At 40.2% G+C, this 21,880-nt stretch overlaps 1 protein-coding gene across 1 annotated transcript; it reads right to left on the bottom strand.

Annotated features, from left to right (window-relative positions):
- Positions 1-11,229: 11,229 nt before the first annotated feature.
- Positions 11,230-21,334, bottom strand: Cpr50Cb (Cuticular protein 50Cb). Its single transcript, XM_017172819.2, has 5 exons — positions 21,248-21,334; positions 20,977-21,081; positions 12,434-12,550; positions 11,728-11,820; positions 11,230-11,562 (listed from the first exon to the last, which is right to left on the bottom strand). The coding sequence occupies exons 2-5, from the start codon at positions 21,004-21,006 to the stop codon at positions 11,266-11,268; spliced, it is 537 nt and encodes a 178-aa protein (XP_017028308.1). The 5' UTR covers positions 21,007-21,081; positions 21,248-21,334; the 3' UTR covers positions 11,230-11,265.
- Between the last annotated feature and the right edge of the window lie 546 nt (positions 21,335-21,880).

The raw sequence follows: 21,880 nt of genomic DNA, 5'->3' as shown, positions 1-21,880 counted from the left end.
TTTCCTAAAAAATCACAAAAAAACTAAAAAAAAAAAAACGCTTCCTGAATACCTCGGAACACTTATCCTTTAACGAATGAGGTATAATTTTTTTAGATCGGAGTATCCTGTGGACTGTTAGGATGTACACCGCAAAACAACTTTTTTTGGAGGCGACTCGGGAGATTCCCTATAACTTCTCTACCTCTAAATATTTTTCAATGCAAAATTTATCAAAAATTATTCAAATGTGTTATTATATGGTATTTAATTCATTAAGCTAACTTTAGCCGTTCCGCCACAAATTTTTTTTGAAAAGTGGCCTTTTTTGCACCGAATTAACCCTTCCCCCCCCCCCCCCACCCCCTTAATTTAAAAACATGTAATATATTTCTTTCCTTTCACAGAAACACAAGTTATTCAACGCAATGGAGGTTCTGGACTGCCTGGAGTGCGTCCTGAAGAGCGTGTGGGAGGAGGGTCTGCACCAGCACCAATGTGGTGTTGAGGGAGGCGGGATTCCCCGTGATCACGGATCTGTGCCACTTGCAGGACCGGATGACGGCAAAGGGGCACGTGGACGTGGTCCTAGAGGACGTCCATAAAACGTCCGTTTTTCAGAAAGCGGACTATAAGGACAAATTTTCCCTTATCAGGAGGATTGCCAATGATCTGCCGAGATCCCCATGGAGCAGGACGGAGGCGTAACTGAAGGTTTTGGAACGGGTGGTGGTCCTTCGTTTCGACGTGATGGACAGCCCGTTCCACCTGCAAGCCGCCAACAACTTGTTGGAGAGGGTGGGAAGGAAATTGGACACGGTGGCGTCAAGCATAATGGCAGAGGCTTTCAGCAAAAACAAAAGCCTCAAAGGGCGATTACTGGAGAGCCACAAACTCCTGAGAAGGGTCCTATGCCTTGGACACCGACACCGATAATAATAATTAATAATAATAAATAAATATAAAATTTAATTTATCGATTTGGGCCGTTTTTTTTTTGTCGTTTACCGACACTGTAAACGATTTTCGGCACTAATTCGTGGCGTCCCTTGGGCCGTTTTTTGTCGTTTACCGACACGTAAACAATTTTAACACTAATTCTGGCGTCGGTCTCGGAATAAAAATGGAAATTGCTAAAAGGCTCTGTTTATATTTTAAAGACATTCTGCAACGGCAGAATCCCACCACCAAACACGAAATCCAGAACGCGTTGGTGGAGGCCGACAAGGCCTATATGGAATTGTTGGAGCGGTTGGACGAACTGGTCAGGTCGAAAGTGGCATCCGAAGACCTGAAGAAGTTGATCCCCTCGCTCAGGATCAAAGCGTACGCCTTGATTAAAAAAAAAAAGTATCGGCCTTGACGCTCCTGAGAGAGGGGTTGGATACGGGTTCCAGCGCCAGCGGGATTTTGGACTTTGCGGCTCAGGCGGATGATATAAAAAAAAAAAAAAAAAAAAAATAAATAAAAATAATCCGCACCAATTGACGGTCATGCTACTGATCCGGAGCACACAGCTTGAGCAAATGATTTGAATTATAATTTGTGTGGAAGAAGAATTTAATTATTGATTTTCTTAAAAATAATGTGCTTATAGCCACATGATACTCTAATGCAGTTTTCATTAATTAGCTACTTCATTGTAGCCATATGATACACTAATGCAGTTTTCATTAATTAGCTACTTCATTAGAACCTTGAAAGAGACCACTATATGTGTAATTTGGCTTGGATTTTGCTTGGATTATTTTGGTAATACGACTAGGGTCACGCCGACCGTAAAAGGTAAACAAAAAAAAGCCCTATCAATGCCACTTTATTCCTTCAACTTTCCCTCCATTAGGGGTGTATAAATTAATCAAATGTATTATTAATACAGCACGATATCAGCTGTTTACTCTCTTGAACGTCGTCGTCAGAGTATTAGCAAAAACGACGAGGCAAAAGGTTCTTCCTCTTCCTTTTTCGACACCTTTTTTAATATGCAGTTTGGCCGCTGTCTTAATTTAGACAGCGGATTTACGAAAAAAGTGTATTCGAATATGAGGAATAAAAATTTTTTTAAGCTTAATTTTTCTATTTTTTTATATTTTCCTTACATTTAGGGTAAAGTTTTCTGATTTGCTTTGACATTTTTATTAACCTATAATTAAATTAATTAATAATTATGCATGTTTTACGTACTTATTTATTTTCTCATTAACGTGTCTTGTCGTGAATGGCCAATCACGCTGTGAACGCCCGCATGACCACCTCGTCGGTGATGGTGGTTCTTTTAAATGTTAAATATAAAATATTCAGGCCTGCTCCGGTAATCGAAAACGGCAAGATTTTTTTCGTTTTTGAAAACGAGAAATAGGTGTTCCGGTCATCGAAAACGAAAGATTTTTTCGATTTGAAAAACGGGCACCTTTTTCTGGCCGGAATGAAAAGTAAATGGCTTTTTTTATATGAAATCAGATCTTATTTACAAAAGGAAAAAAATAGTTTACTATAGTTTAATGTTTATTCCACCCCACCACAAGATCATTCTGGCAGGTAGTTATTTTATAAAAAATTTATTTCTGACCCCTCCTCAGATTTGACAACCAAATTTTTCCCGTGTTCAACCAGTTTTCTCGTTTTGGCGATAGGTTGATAAGTTCACCGTAAAAAGTTATCGCCAAGGTTGCCATATTGTTGGTGGACCTAAACTGCCAGTTAAAAATACCTATAAAATATAAATGAATACATTAATAACTTTGAGGACCGCCAAAATGGTTGTTTATAAATAATGCTATTTAATGTGATTACTAAAATGGTCCAAATTAACCAAATAATTATTTGAGACCACCGGAATTAAAACTGTGAAAAGTGTGGCAGCATCTTAGGCGCCTAGATTTGCTTAACTCTAGCATTTTTTGCTATTTTCTGGCTTAGAAAAAGGGCAACTGTAAATATAATAGTCAGTAATTTACGTTGTTTGCTTATTACCCAAAACACAAGTTACCTGCTTGAGCAGTGAGACACGATGAGAAAACGAAACATTCCGATAGCAGAAATTTGCCGAAAACCGGAGCAGCTAAAAACGAAAACGGTTCGTTTTCGCCCAACACGAAATCGAAAAAATTTTACGATTACCGGAGCAGGCCTGATTATGTCGCCAAAGTAATTTTAACGAATTTTTTTTCCACGAAAATTCAAATTAAAATCTTTTGGGCGCGCCCGCCCATGATCTTACTTGCGACGGTCACACAAACAGGTAGAAAAGTTGCGATCACACTAATCCTCGGCCAGGCCCTATATAAAGAGGACCAGACCGTAGATCGCTGCCTGTTGATCGACAGCGGTCGAACAATCACGAGTTTCAGCTTCCACCTTGCGTTAACTCTCGTCAACTTGTAAGTTTCATTCCGCGAAACACACATCTACACTTTTTAGTTGGGGCATAAAAACAGCAACAACACATTGAAATATTGGACAACACAACACATATAACAAAAATATCGAGCTTATAACTTTTTTGACATACCATGACTTATTAATTCCACATTAAACTGTTTTAATTTGATTCACAATTGTAAAGTTATTAAACTGCAAAGATCGACAACTTTTTCACGCTTTTTCTTTAAGGTGTGACCAGAAATCTATCTTTCGATTTCGTTAAGTAAAAGTACTAAAAATAACATTTAAAAATGTTTAAACATTATATTTGGGGTCCTGAAAGTTTTGTTAATCAGGTGGAATACTTTTTTTTTAATACAAAACAACAAAAAAAATGTAAAAATGCCAAAATTTCGGACTTTTTGCCCATAGTGGAGCGGTGGGAAGTGGCCTGTTGTCCTTCGTACCGCGGTTTCCAGCAGGTCTCGTTCGTGAACTCGATATGCACCTACAAGGGCGGTCGGCATGTTGACCATGTAGTTGACAGTGTCATCAAGCAGCTCATTGAGGTTCTGAAAAGGAAGAACAAGGTTGAGTTCCGTGATTCCTCCAGAGACGTGGACTTGGACTTACTTACTTGGCACTTACAGGTGGCATCAACATTAAACCCTTCCAGGTGCGCAACCATCTGTGGGTATTTGTCAATTGCTTGATTGAGAACCCAACGTTCGACTCTCAGACCAAGGAGGACATGACCCTGCAGGCCAAGAGCTTCAGCTCCAAGTGCACGCTATCCGAGAAGTTCATTGCCAACATGTCCAAATCAGGCATTGTTGAGTCTGTGTTGGCTTGGGCCAAGTTCAAGGCTCAGAACGACATTGCAAAGACGGGCGGTCGGAAATCGAGCAAGATCAAGGGCATTCCCAAGCTGGAGGATGCCAACGAAGCGGGTGGCAAGAACTCTATCAATTGCACGCTCATCCTAACCGAGGGAGATTCGGCCAAATCGCTTGCTGTGTCCAAGCCGCCAACAACAACTTGCTGGAAAGGGCAGGCAAGAAATTGGATCCGGTGGCGTCAGCAATAATGACCGAGGCTTTAACTAAGAAAAGCCTCAAAGGGCAATTGTTGGAGTGTCACACTCTTGAGGAGGGTCGTGTGCCTCCTCTGCTTATTGAAAAAATTGGACACCGACATTGTTTAATAATAATAATAAATAATTATGAAATAAAATTTATCGATTTTTTATCGATTGCCCTTGGGCCGTTTTTTGTCGTTTACCGACACGTAAACAATTTTGACACTAATTCGTGGCGTCGCTCTAAAGATGGAAATTGCCAAAAGATTGTTCACATATTTTAAAGACATTCTGTAACGCCAGAATCCAAAAACAAAACAGGAAATCCAGACCGCGTTGTTGGAGACCGACAAGGCCTACTACGAATTATAGGATCGGTTCGACGAACTGGCCAAGTCGAAAGTGGCTTCGGAAGACCTGAAGAAGTTGATCCCCTCGCTCAGGATCAAAGCGTACGGCTTAATTAAAAAAAAAGTATCGGCCTTGACGCTCCTGAGCGAGGGGTTGGATAAGGATTCCAGCGCCAGCGAGATTTTGGACGACACAGAACCCGACATAGATGACATTCTCGCCAACGCCAACGTAGACGAAATTCTCACCAGCACCCCGGATGAATTGGAGGTTATGGAGATGGAGAACGTCATGCAGGAGATGACGACGGACAAAAATTCGTCTTTGTCGAATCATTCCAAAGATATGGACTCGTCCAAGGATACCACAGACGGTATGGATGATACTGTGGAGGAGGCGGGAGCAGCAGTAGGCGGGAGCAGAATTAAATATGAATGCGCACGCTGCAAATTGCCGTGTAAGACATCGTCTTGAAAAATTAAAGGTCAGTTAGTATTTATAAACATAAAGAAATTTAAATGGTCCCAGTTGCAAAGCAATAAAAGATAAGATGTTAAATAAACAAGGACGGATATATTTATAAATAAGTAAAAAAAAAAACAAAATTAATAAAACACATTTAGAAATTAATCGACAAAAACCAATTTTAAATATTTTTTAATTCCGCAGAAGAATTTTCCGTGATTTTTTAAAATTTCCTCGTTCTTTTATTGTGAAAGCAGAAAAAAGTTAGAAACAGGACCCCGAGCAAAAAAAAAAGAAAAAAAAAACTATTTTTATTTATATTTTTTTAATGTTTGCGTGAAATTTTAAATTATTTTTAATGTTTGGACGACTATGTTCTATTGTTCCCATTGCAAAATCTTCTCCATGAGCATATGAATTGGTTAGATTGTTCAAAACCACATTGGATGAAATGCATTATGACGAACACAAAATCATTATCAGCGCTGACAAAAGACCCACTGGTAGCCATACAAGACAATTTAATGCTGCCACTATCAATGAAGTCGCAGTGCTGATTGTTAGCGAGAATGTGGAATCACGCGGTATTGTTCTCAAGCGTCGGGATAACGGCCAATTGACTCATCGGTCAATACCCGTATCACTTCAACATAAAGATGGTCAATCCAACGACAGGTTTGTTTACAAGTCATCACTTCCTTTTGATTCTACAACTAAGTTTGAATTCAAATTTTAGGAAAAGATAGGAATAAGAAGGTCAGCTCTATGAATTTTTTTGCGTATCGATTGGTGATGTTTCAACAGTACTGTTTCGACATGTACGTGAAAGTAGAAAGGGAACGTCTCAATTTCATTTGTTTTAATCAGTCGAAGTTGGGGCGAGATAAAGTTCGCCGGGTCCGCAGGTAAATATATAAAAATTATTATGTATTATAAAAATTAGGTCCAACTAAATGTAAATATTACAAATTAAATATTATTTAATATAGTTTTTATTTTAAATCTTAAATATCTTAAATATTTCGTTGTTCCTAAACTTGCAAATTTTTTGGTAATTATTTTTATTATTTTATTTCCAACAGGAAAATATAACTCTAACGGACGAACTCCTAATGAAAACCTTCGTTTTCAAAAACCACTGTCATTAAGAAACTGAATAGGCAAAAAAAAAAAAAGCAGAGCTTGATGCCGGGTTTTTGGCTATATACAGCAACCTGACTTATTTTGGCACGAAGCCATATTTTCATATCTTCGATGAGCTGCATTTTAATGTAGTGGGCAAAGAATTCAAGGCCTTGACCTTCACGGGCACAGCTGCAGACGGGCGTGTACCTCGGTTTCTGTCAGTCAGATTGGTAAGTTTATGCAATTATTTCACATAGAAAAACTAAAAGATTTTTATTTTCAGATGCCCAGATGTGAGCTCCTAAGCTCCCAACGGATCCCATAGGATCTGCTGAACATTATAGACGCGGCAGAATGCCAAAGGTACTACGGTCAACAATATGTGGGAAAATCGGCTATCATTGGCAAGTCGATTATTTGCTTGCAATGCCAATTTGCAGTGCTCTGGTCACGGACCAGGCGAAAATCTACGGCCCGGCTCTCTTTATATAGGGCCTGGCGAGGCTTCAGTGTGACCGTCATTTTGTACACGATTTTACCATTTTTGGTGTGACCGTTGCCAGCTTGAACAAGTAAGATCGTAGACGGGCGCACCCAAATGATTTGAATTTTAATGTGGGTGGAGACAAATTTCACAAACTAATGAATATAATATCATGAAATTTTAACAACTGTCTTTTGAAGAGTAGTATTAACTGAAAAAAATATGGCTCCTATAAAACTAGCGCCATTAATGATATTAATTTGTTATAATTTACCACGTTTTCCTCTATGGATTTTTGAGATAAAAATCGTAAATTTATGTTAGAGATACATACGTGGTTTTTAAGATTTTTTGTTTACTGATTAGTTATTTACCTGATTTTCTTCATCATTTTTATTTATCTTCCTCTTTCTCCTTCTTCTCCCAGGTGGCAAGTACGTCTTCAAGGATACAAGGACCCTATGAACTGACCATTCCCCAGGGCAATCTCTTCTGTGAATCTACGCGTGTCTTAAAAAATATTAATTTAGTTACATGTGTCACTGTAAAATCCTTGCCCTAGGGTAATCGATAAAAAAAATCGATAAATTTTATTTTAGAATTATTTATTATTATTATTAAACAATGTCGGTGTCCAATTTTTTCAATAAGCAGATGAGGCACACGACCCTCAAGAGTTTGTGACTAGGGATGTCGAAAATATATCAAAATATCAATATATCGATATTTTTTGCGAAAAAAAAAATTTTTTTATCGTGGTATTTTTTTTTATAATTATTATTTATCATCGATTTTTTTGATATTTTAAGCGGTCACACTTTTTATCTTTCATATAAGCTAACTTCGGCACGCCGAAGCTTGTATAACCTTGCAGATATTAGTTCATTACATTTTACCTATACTTATTATGTTTACAGTTTGACAGTTACAGTTTTGCATTCCCAGCTTAACATTTTCTCTACGTCTACCGATCGTTTCTATGGCAGATATATTAGTTGTCCGATTTTCATATTCATATTATAACATGGCCATATGCCAAAAATGATGCAAAAATGTTGAAAAACAGCCATGTTTTAATTTTTTTTCTAAAAATGTATCGAACATTTGTATGGCAGCTACATAGCTTTAAAACTGAGGGACTAGTTTGCTTAGAAACGGAAAGACGGACGGACGGACAGACGGACATGGCTAGATCGACTCGGCTGTTGATGCTGATCAAGAATATATATACTTTATAGGGTCGGAAATGTCTCCTTCACTGCGTTGCAAATTTCTGACTGAAATTATAATACCCTGCAAGGGTATAAAGAAAATGTTTGCTTTATAATTATTTAAGCATGTTTTTGTTATCTTTTACATAAGATAAATTTTTGTTCTGATTCGATTTTAATATAAATAAAAGCAAAAGAAAGTAAAAATAAATATGGTTTTCTTTTATTTATTAAAATATAATTTAAGATCATATGTGGGTTAATGTTTAGTAGTTATTGCTTATGCAGCTTGAAATTAAAAAAAATTATAATAAAACAAAAATATCAAAAATATTTGATATATCTATATTTATACCCTTGCAGGGTATTATAATTTCAGTCAGAAGTTTGCAACGCAGTGAAGGAGACGTTTCCGACCCTATAAAGTATATATATTCTTGATCAGCATCAACAGCCGAGTCGATCTAGCCATGTCCGTCTGTCCGTCCGTCTGTCCGTTTCTACGCAAACTAGTCCCTCAGTTTTAAAGCTATCTGAATGAAACTTTGCATATAGTCTTCTATATACTCTCACTGCTATATATGTCGGAACGGGCCGGATCGGACGACTATATCATATAGCTGCCATACAAATGTTCGATATATTTGTAGAAAAAAAATATAACTTTGCTGTTTTTCAACATTTTTGCACCATTTTTTAGATATGGCCATATTATTCTTGAATTTTGGTACAAATTGTATGAAAATCGGACGACTATATCTTATAGCTGCCATAGGAACGATCGGGAAATTAATAGGAAAAAAATTATAACTTCGTTGTTTTTCAACGTATTTTCATCTACTCTGAGATATAAGCATATTTTGTTATTTTAGAATTTTGGTATAAATTTCATAAAAATCACTATATCATATAGCTGCCATAGAAACGATCGGTAGATGTAGAGAAAATGTAAAGCTGGGAATGCAAAACTGTAACTGTCAAACTGTAAACATAATAAGTATAGGTAAAATGTAGTGAAATAATATCTGAAAGGGTATACGGCGTGCCGAAGTTAGCTTCCTTTCTTGTTTTTAATTGAATTAAGTACCGGTCGCCACGGTCGTACGGATCGCAAAAGTACCATTTTTCCAACATGAAACAAATAAAAAAAAATTGAGTTAAACCTATTTTATTGTTAAAGTTTTTTTTTGCAAATGCACTTAGTGGGAAGATAGTATAAAGGAGCAAATAAATCCGTAATAAACTTAGCTTCCTCTTATTGCTCATTGATGGCGTTTTACAACACTGACACGTGACACAATCTGAAGAAAGAATTTTCTAAACAAGCCGTAGCTCGGCTACGGTCATATGAGAATACAGTGATAACGAAATGGGTAAGTTTGAACTACTTTTCTTATTCATATTAATAATTTAACATTCTTTTTTCTTTTCAGGTAAGTACATTTTCTCGGATCGACGCAAGTTACACCTTGCCAAGAGCATCCTGCCATCATTAATTTCACTTATACATATGTATATGACAAGGCTAGAGCTGGAAAAACATCGATAGTGCCCCTACTCGATGTTTTCAATAGTGATAGTCCAAACCATCGATATTTTCGATAGTATTAATCGAATTATTATTTAATTTTTTATTTTGTATTTTAAGCATATTTGCTTTAAATATTTTTAATTGCGAGGTATGAATACAGCTGCGACAAAAACCATACAATGTATTAAGCTATTAAAGACACATAAAAACAAATAGGTTAAAAATTTAAAAGATTTTGACTATAATAATAAATTATACCCTTTTTTTATTCATAAGTTAGAAAACTTAAAAATTCTCGTATGCTTTAAAAAGTCGTTATAAGCCATTATCGTTTGCCTTCTGATGCTAAAATCGAGAACATTAAAACTATTAATGAAATACCAAACACATTTCATTAACATGTTACTGTTACATGTTACATGTTAATCTGGTACCGACTTGGTACTTTGTATTTGGGAGCAACAATTTTGAGGAGGTTGATAAAACCCTCGTTTTCAACAATTGAAATAGGCTGAACGTCCGTGGCGATCATTTTTGCCACTGCCATATCGATGCTATGTTTACGTTTTGATGCGTCCTCATACGTCTTGGCGCTCTCAAAGTACGCAGTTATTTTAGGTACAGGAATTTCTGATGATTTGTGCTCCGGGTGCTTCCTCGTGAGATGGTCTTTCAAATTAGACGTATTTCCGCTGGTACGATACGACTTTGAACATATATTGCACCTAGCAGTCCCATCTGTACCACGTGTGAAGAACGTCCACACCTCGGACACCAATGGTTTCTTTGGCTTAGTCGTTGTACTGACGTCGTTGTTGTTGTCATCTATTAAACAAAACACACAAGGCATACTACATACATATCGCGATACATCGATGGTGGAAAACAAAAATCGAGGTATCGCGCAGCCCAGCCACTATCGATAATATCGATAGTACTATCGATGCTTTTACAACTCTATGACAAGGATATTGTCCCTTGATCTTTTAACTGAATTCTGAACCTGGTCTTATTGTAAAAATACCCTGTTCAGGTAATATACTATCTCTAATTTGGAACTTCCGCATCGCACTCGAGCCTTTGTATTATTTTGTACCATAAAGAGCCAACTACTTCGTCTATCTAACTCAAACCAATATGACTTATTCTCAATAATTGATTTATACCTACAATATATGGCGTAAAATTGGTTTAAGAGGGGTGGTGGAAGGAATTTAATGACTCCTATCTTACAAAATATAAATATATACTTCACTTGTTCGTCCTATCTTAGAATATGGATCTTGCGTTGGGAGTCCTCAACATGGCGTCCACAGTAAACGTATAGAATCGGTTCAAATGAACTTCTTACTTTTCGGGTTACGTGGTTTAAACTGGGATGCAAACCAGAGGTTACCGTCGTATACTTCTAGACTCTCTACCCTCTTTTTCCAATTGTAGAACAATGCTAGATACTACATTCATCTCTAACCTAATCCGTGGGGAGGTGGAAAGTGCTGACATTCTCGGTCAGCTTAATTTTCACGTACCGAGTAGAAACCCTATATTCTTTATACCATTAGTTTCAAATTCAAAATGTTTATCAATACTTTTTATTGGTATATCGTAAGGTTTACACGTTTCGCAAGATATGTGTCCCCAGCGCTGACCCAGTCGAAGCTCCACCCACAGGTAGTACCTAGTACTTGTAGCCACCAGCTCCGCCAGCACCGCCACCGCCGCCGCCACGCGCTCCTGGCTGTGGACCCTGCGGGAACTGCGCCTCACCCTCGTATGTCACGTCAGCGTGATAACCCGTCTTCCAGTCTGCGGTGTAGCGCACGATCTGCGTGCGTCCGTCCGGCATTTGGACGCGATACTCGCCGGTCACCACATCGCCGTCGCTGGAGGCCTTGTGCGCATAGTCGTTGGCGGTCTCCGGATCCTGGACGGCGTACTCGAAGTCAAAGGGCATGCCAGGCATGTGGACGTGGTCCTAAATTAATTAAGAAAACGTGTAAGTATTTAGGGAATAATGATGATTTTTAGGAAATATATTATCTGGAGATAAGTTTGATTAACATTTGCAATTATGAACTTTAAGCTGAAAATTCAATTTTATATATATTTTCAAACTATATATAAATGGGGTTGTACTTACATCGGCTGGCTGGCCGGGGATCTGACGGGGAGTGCCAGGCGGTGCTGGTGGACGAGGTCCGGGCGCTGCAGGTCTTCCCGGTGGGCCGGGCTTCTGTGAATTTATGAAGACATTAGCAAGTTAACATATACCAAAGCCCAACCTTGCCAAAAATATATGAAATATTCTTCGTTAATCTGAAGCGTAAACGAAATACTCAAAAGTTATGAAACTATTTCGCAACACGGCATTACAAGTCAATTTAGTTTTGAGTTTAAAAAGAAGAAACCCGATTTGTTGAACTTCGCATAATGGAAGTTCACCTGCATTGTGTTATTTTCGCAACGATCTGCCATTCCGTTGGGAGATGTCTAAAGGTTAACTTCCAGTCATTTTCAACTGCCAAAGCTAAAGCCAGAGCCCTTCACCGATTCAAAATGTTGCCATCATTTTGGGCCGACATTCAGCAACATGACGAGGCAGCATTTATTGAGTTTGAGTTTGAGTTGAGCCACAGCATTCGGAGTGATGAATGCGGCGACAAATCTCGGCTGCCGACCCAAGTCTGGTCTGCTGGCCCGGAATGCTACCAAAATGATGGCCGTAATTAGTCCGTTGACGGGTATTCAATTTAAGGCGGTTTGGCCAAGCCACATGGACAGATAACTCAGACACAGGGAATCATTCAGTCTCTGAGGGAAAGAAAGAGCGCGAGAGCTTTACTCACGAATGGGGTTTTCGGTTCCGAGTAGTCGTAGCCGTTCTTCGTTGGCGGGAGGTAGGCGTTGGAGCCAGGAGCGATCTGGGCGTAGACATAGGCACTGATGGCAGCGAGGGATAAGCTCTGAAAATTAAAAGAAAACATACAGAAATTAAATTAAGGTTTTTTGTGCGAAAATAGTTGTTAACTTAAAGCTTTTCAGTCTTTTTATTAATAGTTTTCATTATATTTTGCTGAAATAACAACTAAAAAAATGACAGTAAAACCAATATTTTGTATAAATAAAACATAAATCGAAATAAAGCTGTTGGTAAGAGTGCACTGACTATCTGTCTATTTTTACATATATGGAGTCCTTCCTATATTATCGTCAAATTAGTGCAGCTTCTCTATGTTTGTGTGGTTCGTTTAATTAATTTCTTTAAAGAATTTTCTGATTTGTGTCTTATTTTTTAACGTGCAAGAAGATGGGCGACATTAGAGCAATGTCTTAAAGGTTAAATTAAGAGGGCGAACTGAAAAGTGAACGGTTGCAAATGGAAATAGAAGTAGGCGATAAGATCGCTGCTGACATTCAGCCACAGAGCAGGTGCATCTGCGGGTGTACGAATGGAAGCCAGAGCCAACCAAAGTCGGAGCCAAAACCAAAGCAGAAGCCCGAGTCTCAGCCTCCGCCAAAAACGGCTGCAATTTATTTAGAACGTGCCCGAGAGGCGTTTGCTCTACGGCCGGCGAAAAGGGCAACAAATGGCGGAGGTTAGCTGCCGACTCCTGCGATTCCGCTCTTTAAACACGGCTAATTGACACATGCACATGATGGCCATTACGACGGCCCGTCAACGCAGCCATGTTAGCCGCGCAGCTCGGATTGCAGCCATCCATCAGAGTCGGCTGACAGCCGCCGGTCAACCAGTTGCCATAATCACTTGGCCGGGCTTCTGCCTGTCATCTAATGTTTGTTTTTTTTCAATTTACATGCTGCAACGGATTGCGGAAACGCCGAAGGCACTAAATTACTCACAGCTGGAAATATTCTATGCTGGGAGACACACACGGAGAGCCATCGTTATTATCATTAGCATCCCAGGTGGGAACTGCTTTACATTGTTTGCTGATTAGCTGTGTGTGTGTTTATTAATTGCACATACGACGTGTTGGCCGAACGTGTAACTCCAGCCCCATGGGAATGTGGGTATATTTGGTCAAGGAAAGCGGGATTCCGCCTCGGACGAGGCTTTCTCATGAGCACATTTACTGGCAACTACTATTATCGCGTTGGGGAATCTAATTTTGAGGAAAACATAAATGAATCTAATCAATATTTAATGCAGCCTTGGCAGGCGATGAACATGTAAATTCCTTTTCAATTATATTAACCAGCTCACCAGCTCACCTTCACCGGCACTTCATATAAAATTTTATTTTAATATTTGAGATTTAACAAAAATTACTACAATTAAATGATATCAATAATCTTCGCTAAGCCTGATGTATTTTCAAATCCATTTTCTTCGTTTCAATGAACACTTTCCTAAGTTTTATTTTCCGTAAAACAAGTATTTGTCCTACTCACTCTCATCAAATAAGCTTAATTTTAAATTAATTAACTCCACTAAAGTTTCCGCAATTACCCAGCTGGGTGGTCCTAACCTTCAGTCAACTTCAAGTCTAAACCCGAGGCGGCAACAGACGAAAAACCTGGCCAATAAGCATGTCAACGGCGATTGTGCATGTAAAACAAATGTAATTACGGTTAGTTGGCCCAGCAACAGCAATAAAATAACGGCAAATAATTTGCGTGTTAATTAAATAGCAGGGAAAAAGAGCCGCCAAATAAATTGCGGCAACTTGACGACAGCCCCAAAATTTAATGGCCAAGAGGGAGAAGGAGCTGCAAATTGGGCAAAATGCAACGAAAGATTGAAAGAGACAGATAGTGGGTAGAGGGCAGGGAGGGAGATTCGGCAAGAGTCTGGCCAAAAAGATTGAGACAATCGGGCAACGAATCTGCTGGATATTTAATACAGTCACAGTGGGTTGTAATAGTTATCTTAGTGGATTGAAGAACATTTTTAATGATAGTTGATGATTTAATAGCAATTATTAAATAGGAATTCATAAATATAAATATTTTTAATTTGATTCTCATATGGTTATTTTGAAGCTTCCACTTTCTAAATATGTTTGAAGAACTTTAGCTCATATTATCTGTATTTTTTCAGTGCTCTAGATAGATATTTACATTTCCTAGTTTTCCGAATTTGTGCCCGCCTCCATTGCCTTGGCAACCGCAACCATTACATCTTCTGTGCGGTCTGGGCTTTGTTCTCATTGTAAGAAGGTGTTCATCGGATTGAAGGTTTGCCTTGGGCTGCCGTGGCTCGGGGGTTTCGCTCCGCATTTTTGCCATGGTCGGTGGCCAGCGGCACCTTGACTCCGACGGAACGACAGGCATTGATCTTGCCAAGAGCGGTTGCTACCAAAATAACAGATTTTTATTACTCATCGCACGCAGGCTTCCCTAACACTCCGGTCCAAAAATAAAGAGGCACGAGCCGGCTCGCATTGAAGCATCATTAATCGTGCACAAACCAATAAATTAACAATTGTTTGCTTTGTCCGGCTTATTATTAAATGGCTATTATGCTGCATAGCTACCTGCCTTCGGACCGAGTCGGGCTGAGTTGTTAATTACATCGACAGGCTCTTGGCGCATAATTGAATTTGTTTGATTAAATCAACAAGTTTTGTTCAAGCGCCTCGATAATTAATCATTGCGGGGAATCGAACATACATAGTTGTGCGGAAGTCCGCCGTCTAGAAAATGTTTGCAGCCATGTTTGGAGATTGTACTTGAGTTCTGGACAGAATGTGTCCGCCCGCCGACCACTTGCTAGGAAATGGTTGAGATTAATTACATGTTTGCTCAAAGAATACCTCGGCTTTTATTTGAAAAGCTTATAGGTCAGCCAGCATGGGATTTGCATAAATATTAAATTGTGCAAGTGCTCACATTCAGCCCCGCGCTCACATTAGATCACGACCCAGTTAACAGAATCCGATGCCAAATTACAGCGATCCGCTCAGATGCATTTATTTATGACAATTGCATTTTGAATGCGGCTTAAATGGCAAACTCGAGAGTGTCTGGAGTCGGAGCTGATTTATGGGCGGTTAGCATTTAATATGCCTGAGCCGATTGCATCGGATCGAAGCGAATCGGATTGGCCTGGCCGGTCAGGCAGTCGGTTTATGGTGGCAATAAAAATGTTTATACCGAAATGTCTTCATAAAAACCTGGCCGGAGATGCTGCCGCGCTCGCTGCATTTATTTTAATTAATTTAATTGGCCGCCCGTCAGTTTAAGGGGTTTACGGCCAGTCTTAGGCGACTTTATCCGCTTATCCCATGGCATTTTGTTTGATTTTCCGTTTCTGGGCCTGTTATTAAGACATCATCTGGGGAGGCATATGGATTCTTCTTGGGTTGCATCATTTTGGAGCGGTTGCACCTTAGACAACTTAGACTGCAGCAGCATTCTGCAACGCCCACATGGAGTCGGTGGTGGCGATGATGAAGCCTGAGGTTGGGTTCGGGTTAGGGGCTTCCTACTTGCGGCTGTGCCATGCTGTCTTAATTTATGGAATTTTTGCATTTTTTCCACATTTTTTTCACCAGCTTTTTGTATCTGTATCTGGCCGCAGCTGTTTCCCAGCAATTACCGGAGTAACAACCGAAAAAAAGTCCCCTACATAGATGTTAGATTAACATGCACTTGCAACACACGACACGACTCCGCGACGCGACTCGTTCAGTAGAACAACAAACATTTGGTTGACCTTTTCATCGCCATCTCCCATCTGCATCGCTCTGTTGCACGTTGCATGTTGCATGTTGCCAGTGCCTGTGTGGTGCCCCCAGTCGCCCAGTTTTGGGGCATTGAAATGCAAATTTGGCAAAATAAAAGTTAATGGGCCATGTGAATGGCAAGCGGCGAGAGAGCGGGTCGAGGAGGAGCCTCTGCAATGGGAAATGACTTTTATTGGCCGCTCGCAGTTTGTCGTCTCAGTCTTTTGTTGTAACAAAGTTGCAGGTCTCAGCCCGTTTTCAATCAATTCCCCCTCTTTTTTTATGCAACGTTGCCAGCTGTTTACTCAAGAGTCACGTGCCTCGTGGCGACAAGGACAATGCCAAAGATCAAAGGTTGACTTGTCTCACGACTTGAGCTCCCTGGGGATTCGCCGTTGATATGTCAATTTCCTTGAATTTAGGCCCCTTTCTTGGCTTAGCTAGTGCCCAAATTATTAGGCTTGTTCAGGCACCACATTAACCCTATTTAACCCGAATTTACTGGGTTAACCCACCCACGTTGCCAGCCGGCGCATGAAGATATTAACCTTTCAAACAACCAGAAAACAGGCGTTGAAAAACTTATAAATTACGTGTTACGACCCAATGCTTCAGGTAGTTGTTTATGGCCAGCTATGAATTTGCAAATTGTTCGCCCAACAGCCAAAACTTACTTAAAATGTTATAAAAAACAATGTGGAAGCTTTGCGGGAGGGAATCGGATAAACTTGCCAGATGATTGTAGTTTTTATCTATGATTAAATATTAATAAATTGGATTTTTAATTGAAAATTATATTCATTCTATCATTAGGAGGAGACTTAATTGCTGAAACATGGATATTTTAAAAAGAAAACCATTTCCAAAACTAGCCAAGTTGCCTAAATTGGCTAAAAAGTGGTTTTATTCAAATGGCGAAAAGCCCCAGTGAACTAATTTCCCATTTCCAGCTGCTGGCAAAAAACGCAGACCACATAACACTTTCGGGCAGAAACAGAAACGGAACACAGCAATTAAAAATTCCTCGCAGAAGCTGGCTGAAAAGATAGCCAGAGTTCGGGGCTCCCTTGCTCTTCCATATTGCGCATACGCCGCGTTGAACGCTTCGGTTTTGGTTGGGCAATTAACGGAGTCGGAGTCGGCGGCGGAGGCGGAGGCTGGGCTTTTGTAATCAGCTGAAATTTCGATTTAATTAGATTACCACACACACAAAGGCACAAATGGTTGGCTGGCTACCAGCTGCCCTCCAATCCCCTGGAATCCTCGCACTCGGAATTCTCTGGCGATGCTGCTGCACTTGCCGCTTGCTCAAGCGTCATTAATTTTTTGTTATTTGGGGTTTCTTCGCTTGGATTTTTTCCCCCATTGCCAAAGACAATAAAAACCGCACAAAAGATGCAGAAAATATCAGAAAAGCCGCAAAATTGCATACCGCCAAGGCAGAAGAATGGGTCTGAGAAGAGGCTCGCGTCGGACGACTCGAGGCTCAATTACCTAAGCATAGATCAGCTTCGAGGCAATGCCAATCGGCATCAAGCGAAATCTGGTAAATCTGCCAAATTATTTCAATTAAAATTGAATTTGTAATGCAACGCAGGGGAGAGGTAGTTCCAACGAAGTTGGAATGCGCTTTCAGGGAATTGTTTGTAAATATTAAATTTGCAATATTTTGTATGACATGTAGATATTGGAATTACTTCAACATATCCCAAACATATAGCATTTACTAAGCAGAAGAAAATATAGCTTATTTAGCTTCGGTTATCGTTGAATAATAAAGAATTCTCTATTTTATGTTAATAGAATATTATCGAAAGTCTAGAAACCTTTTAAAACTAAGTAATTCAAACTCCTTTACAAAGCGGATATATCCAAGCTCCCCATGCACATAATCCATCATTCAATGGGCAATTGTTCACACTCGAATCGCCGGCAGTCGAGCGTCGGAGTCAAAGAGCCAATGGAAAGGGTTTTGGCTCGGCATGCGATATATTGGCCGTAATCAGGCGGCTCTAATCAGAATAGGAGGCAGCATTGACCCGGCAGAAGCCAGGCAGCCAACCTGCCAGCCAGTTGCGCCTCGTTGCATTCACAATTCGCATTGGCCAAATTACGACAATTCAGCATTTGCAGAATGCAGCAGGCATCTTGGGCTCCCAGCTTGTCAGCTCATCGACAACAGAGTGCAAATATCAAACTGTGAATATTTTATGTTTGTCATTTGAAATTCAAAAGCGTGCCCGTACTGCAGTTTTCGGCATCCCACCGTCAATCGTTTCCCGAACTCTTCGTTTCCATTTCTGCTATTTTTGCGTGCGAAAATGAGCAGCTGGATCAGGGGCATTAATATGCAACCGCAGTTGGGTGGGGAGGTTTGTCAGTGGTGGAGTTGGAGGGGGTTATATTCAGCAATATCCAAAAATCTGAAGATTATACTTGAGATATGGCTTTCTTAAACACGTAAGTAAAGAAACAATTCGCTGATTTAGAAGCTTCAAAACAGAACTCACCGATTTACAAACTTCAAAATTGATTTTATCAAAAGTTTTGTATAAAACCCCCCCTGGAAAATATCAAAAGCTGTCACTGGAGTGGGCGGCTGGGTTTTTGGTGGCCGGGTAGCTGCTGCTGCCACCGAAATTAACATGTAAAACATGCTCGCCATGCTGTTCTCAAAAGCCCGGCCATTTCAAACGGCCAGCGGCCATTTGTCTATCGAGTGTCTGCCGCTGGTGGGCGAAAGTTCTGTTCCTGCTTTTCATTTCGTCTGAATATTTTTAGGGGCCAAAACAAAAATGGCCAAAGAGAAAAAAGGGCAGTAAGGAGAGGCATTGGGGAAAAGGAATCGCGCTGGTGAAAAGTCAAAAAGTTACAAGCGGCAAATTACACGCGTCTGGCCAGAGTTCCACTCCTCGTTTCCCACAGACTCTAGTTCTTTTCAACCGTCTGTTCCACCTTTTGGCAGTTATCTGCTTGGCAGGCCAGACGCACAGAGCTGGAGAAAAAGCACTGGGAAAAATATCAGGAACATTTTCTTATTTATTACAGAGAAAATATAATAATATAGTGGATTTTGAAGGTTTCTAAAGACTTTCAGAGGCTTTGTCAGAATGCTACAAGAAGAAAAACTCTTTTTTTTTAAATCAAAGCCTCTACAGATTTATTTCCCATATATTTTTATTTCCGTGTAAGTGGCATGGGCAAGGTGCTTTGGATAGATCCCAGACTGCGGGGACTTATGTCTGGTCTGCATTGCATCCAAGTGTCGCACCAACAATTTAACACGCCCCAGTTACAACAAAAAGACCAGGGACCTAGGCTCCCGTCTGTTTCACTTTGTTGCCTGCTTAAGGGCGTTTCCTCAACAAAAAAAAAAAAGGATCAATGCTTTAACAAAGGGTGAACCAAGTGAAAGTATCCTGGCAGTTAAGAGTATGCAGTTGATTGCAGGTTAAGTGTCTAATAAAGGAAAGCCTTTTTCCAGGTTGATTTTAAATTTGGTAATTATAAACTGCAGTCTATAATCTATTTTTAAGACTTTAATTCGATTTTCTGTTTAAATATTGGCAGGTTCAAGCCATATTTTCCCAAACAAATTTCTGCAACTCATGGATTGTTCAACAAATGTAACCATAGATAGATTGAAAAGTTATTTTTAGCCAAAAGCTGTCCAAGTAATAATAGGCTTTGAAGGGCTCTTCAGTTTTGACTTTGTTTTTTCCTCTTCATAAACAGTTTTTGGAAATTCCACTCGAAGAGGTGAGAATCTTCGTTTTCTGTTCACTAAGCAAATGTGTACTTTGAAAACTCAGATATCGGAAGCCGAAATGTATTCACTTTTTTTCACATTTTCCGGGGGAGAGGGGAAAAGGTTTGCCATTTTCCTCAGATGGGGCCTCACTTAGGCCATGCCTAAATGCGAGGAGGGAAAAATATTACCAACATGTGTCCCCCGCCTGCTCCTGTGAAGTGTTTAGTTGGGAACAATCAGGGAATATTGCCGCTGCTCGGATTTGGGGCCTAGTTTACGGGGCTCTCGGCACGCACAGATGTTGCCAAATATGGCATTTGTATCCGAGCACAGTACATATATTAACCGAGAGCAGAGTGGAGCTCTTAAGTGTCTTTGATTATTTGCAATTTGATCGATTTGGCGGGGGCATGGTTACCACTGTGTCCCCTTCGCCACTTGACTTTCGGATGTGGATTTGGTCTTGGATGCTGATGATGATGATGATGAGAGGATCTGTGGCGGACGTGTGGCAACTTATGCAATCGTCGAAAAAAATCAGAAAAGAAAAAGAAACAAAGCCCTGTTTGCCAGGCACTTGAAACTACTACCAGTTTTCCTTGGCAAATCCCATTTAAAGTTCCGCAAACATTTGGCCTGATGAGCTGGGGCTAAGCGAAAGCCGCAGAAGAAAAATGACATTGACTGTGGAAAAGGACACTGAGTGACCATTTGCCATATTCCTATTTTCTATACCAAGCCCGCCGACCGCCGACCGCCGTCCTGGCGATAAACAAATTTGACATATAACAAGCTTAACTTGTTGTCCTTTCCACATAGTTTCGTTTTAGCCAAAGGACCCGCCTGCCAAATCTCATATGATTTGTTTTGCCAGCTGATTTATGTAGGCTTAGGGCTCCCTTTTTTCCACCCCTCTGAATATATGGCTTTGTTTTTTATAAATACTTACAAGCAGCATGAACGACTTGAAGGACATCATTGTGTTGTTTGAATTTCGGTAGTTTTAGTGCGAAAAATGGCAATAAAGATGGGTGTGTATCCACAAGGCCGCTTGCTAAAGTTGAAATTGAATTGAATTAAATTTATTAGATTTTCGATTTTCGTTTGATTCGATTTCGATGTTGCACACAATTTAATTTCGAGTCCTTTCCGGGGGCCCCCGAGTCACTGGAGTTTTATGAAACAACTTGAATTATTTGTATTCTCTTCTTGGAGCTTACTTTCACGGGACGGGGGATGGATGGAGTGTGGTGGTGGAGTTTCAGTTTATAGTTTTTGTGTGTTTCGAACCGCACGGAGTACACGACGTTTTGAATTAGGTTAGACAATGGAGATGCGCTTGCTTTTTATAATAAACGCTCGAGACGCTGACGGTGGCGTCGATGCCGCTGCCAGCTTCGACTTCGACTTCGCGGCGTTCGCGTTGCCAACTGCACCCAAAGGTAACAAAAACAAAAAAGCGGTTTGAACAATTGAGCCAAGTCTAGCGCCTAACTTCTAGATCATCTGCCTGGTTCTCTCTCTCTCTCTCTCTCTTGGCCAGCTCTCAGAATGGGCCAGGCGGGAGCGCTCAGGTGCTCTTCTCTTCGCCAGCTAAGACCGAAACCGAGAGTGTTGAGGTGAAAAATGTTGCAGATCATGGTGCTGCACACCGAGCAACGATCATTACGATGATGAATTGGCCAGACGACGATGATCGGGCTGGTTCCACTCAGGCGGATGTGCCTTATAACAAGTACCCGAGACCTGCAAACGCCCCAAATGACTTTATTAAATAGTCGGAGCCCAAATTTGATATTTAAGCCTTTATGAAGTCTGGCGACTGTGGCCCTCGGGCGCTGGTGCAGTGGTAA

This window comes from Drosophila kikkawai, chromosome 2L (genome assembly GCF_030179895.1).
Source record: "Drosophila kikkawai strain 14028-0561.14 chromosome 2L, DkikHiC1v2, whole genome shotgun sequence".
NCBI lineage: Eukaryota > Metazoa > Arthropoda > Insecta > Diptera > Drosophilidae > Drosophila > Drosophila kikkawai.
This window is presented reverse-complemented; position numbering and strand designations above follow the sequence as displayed.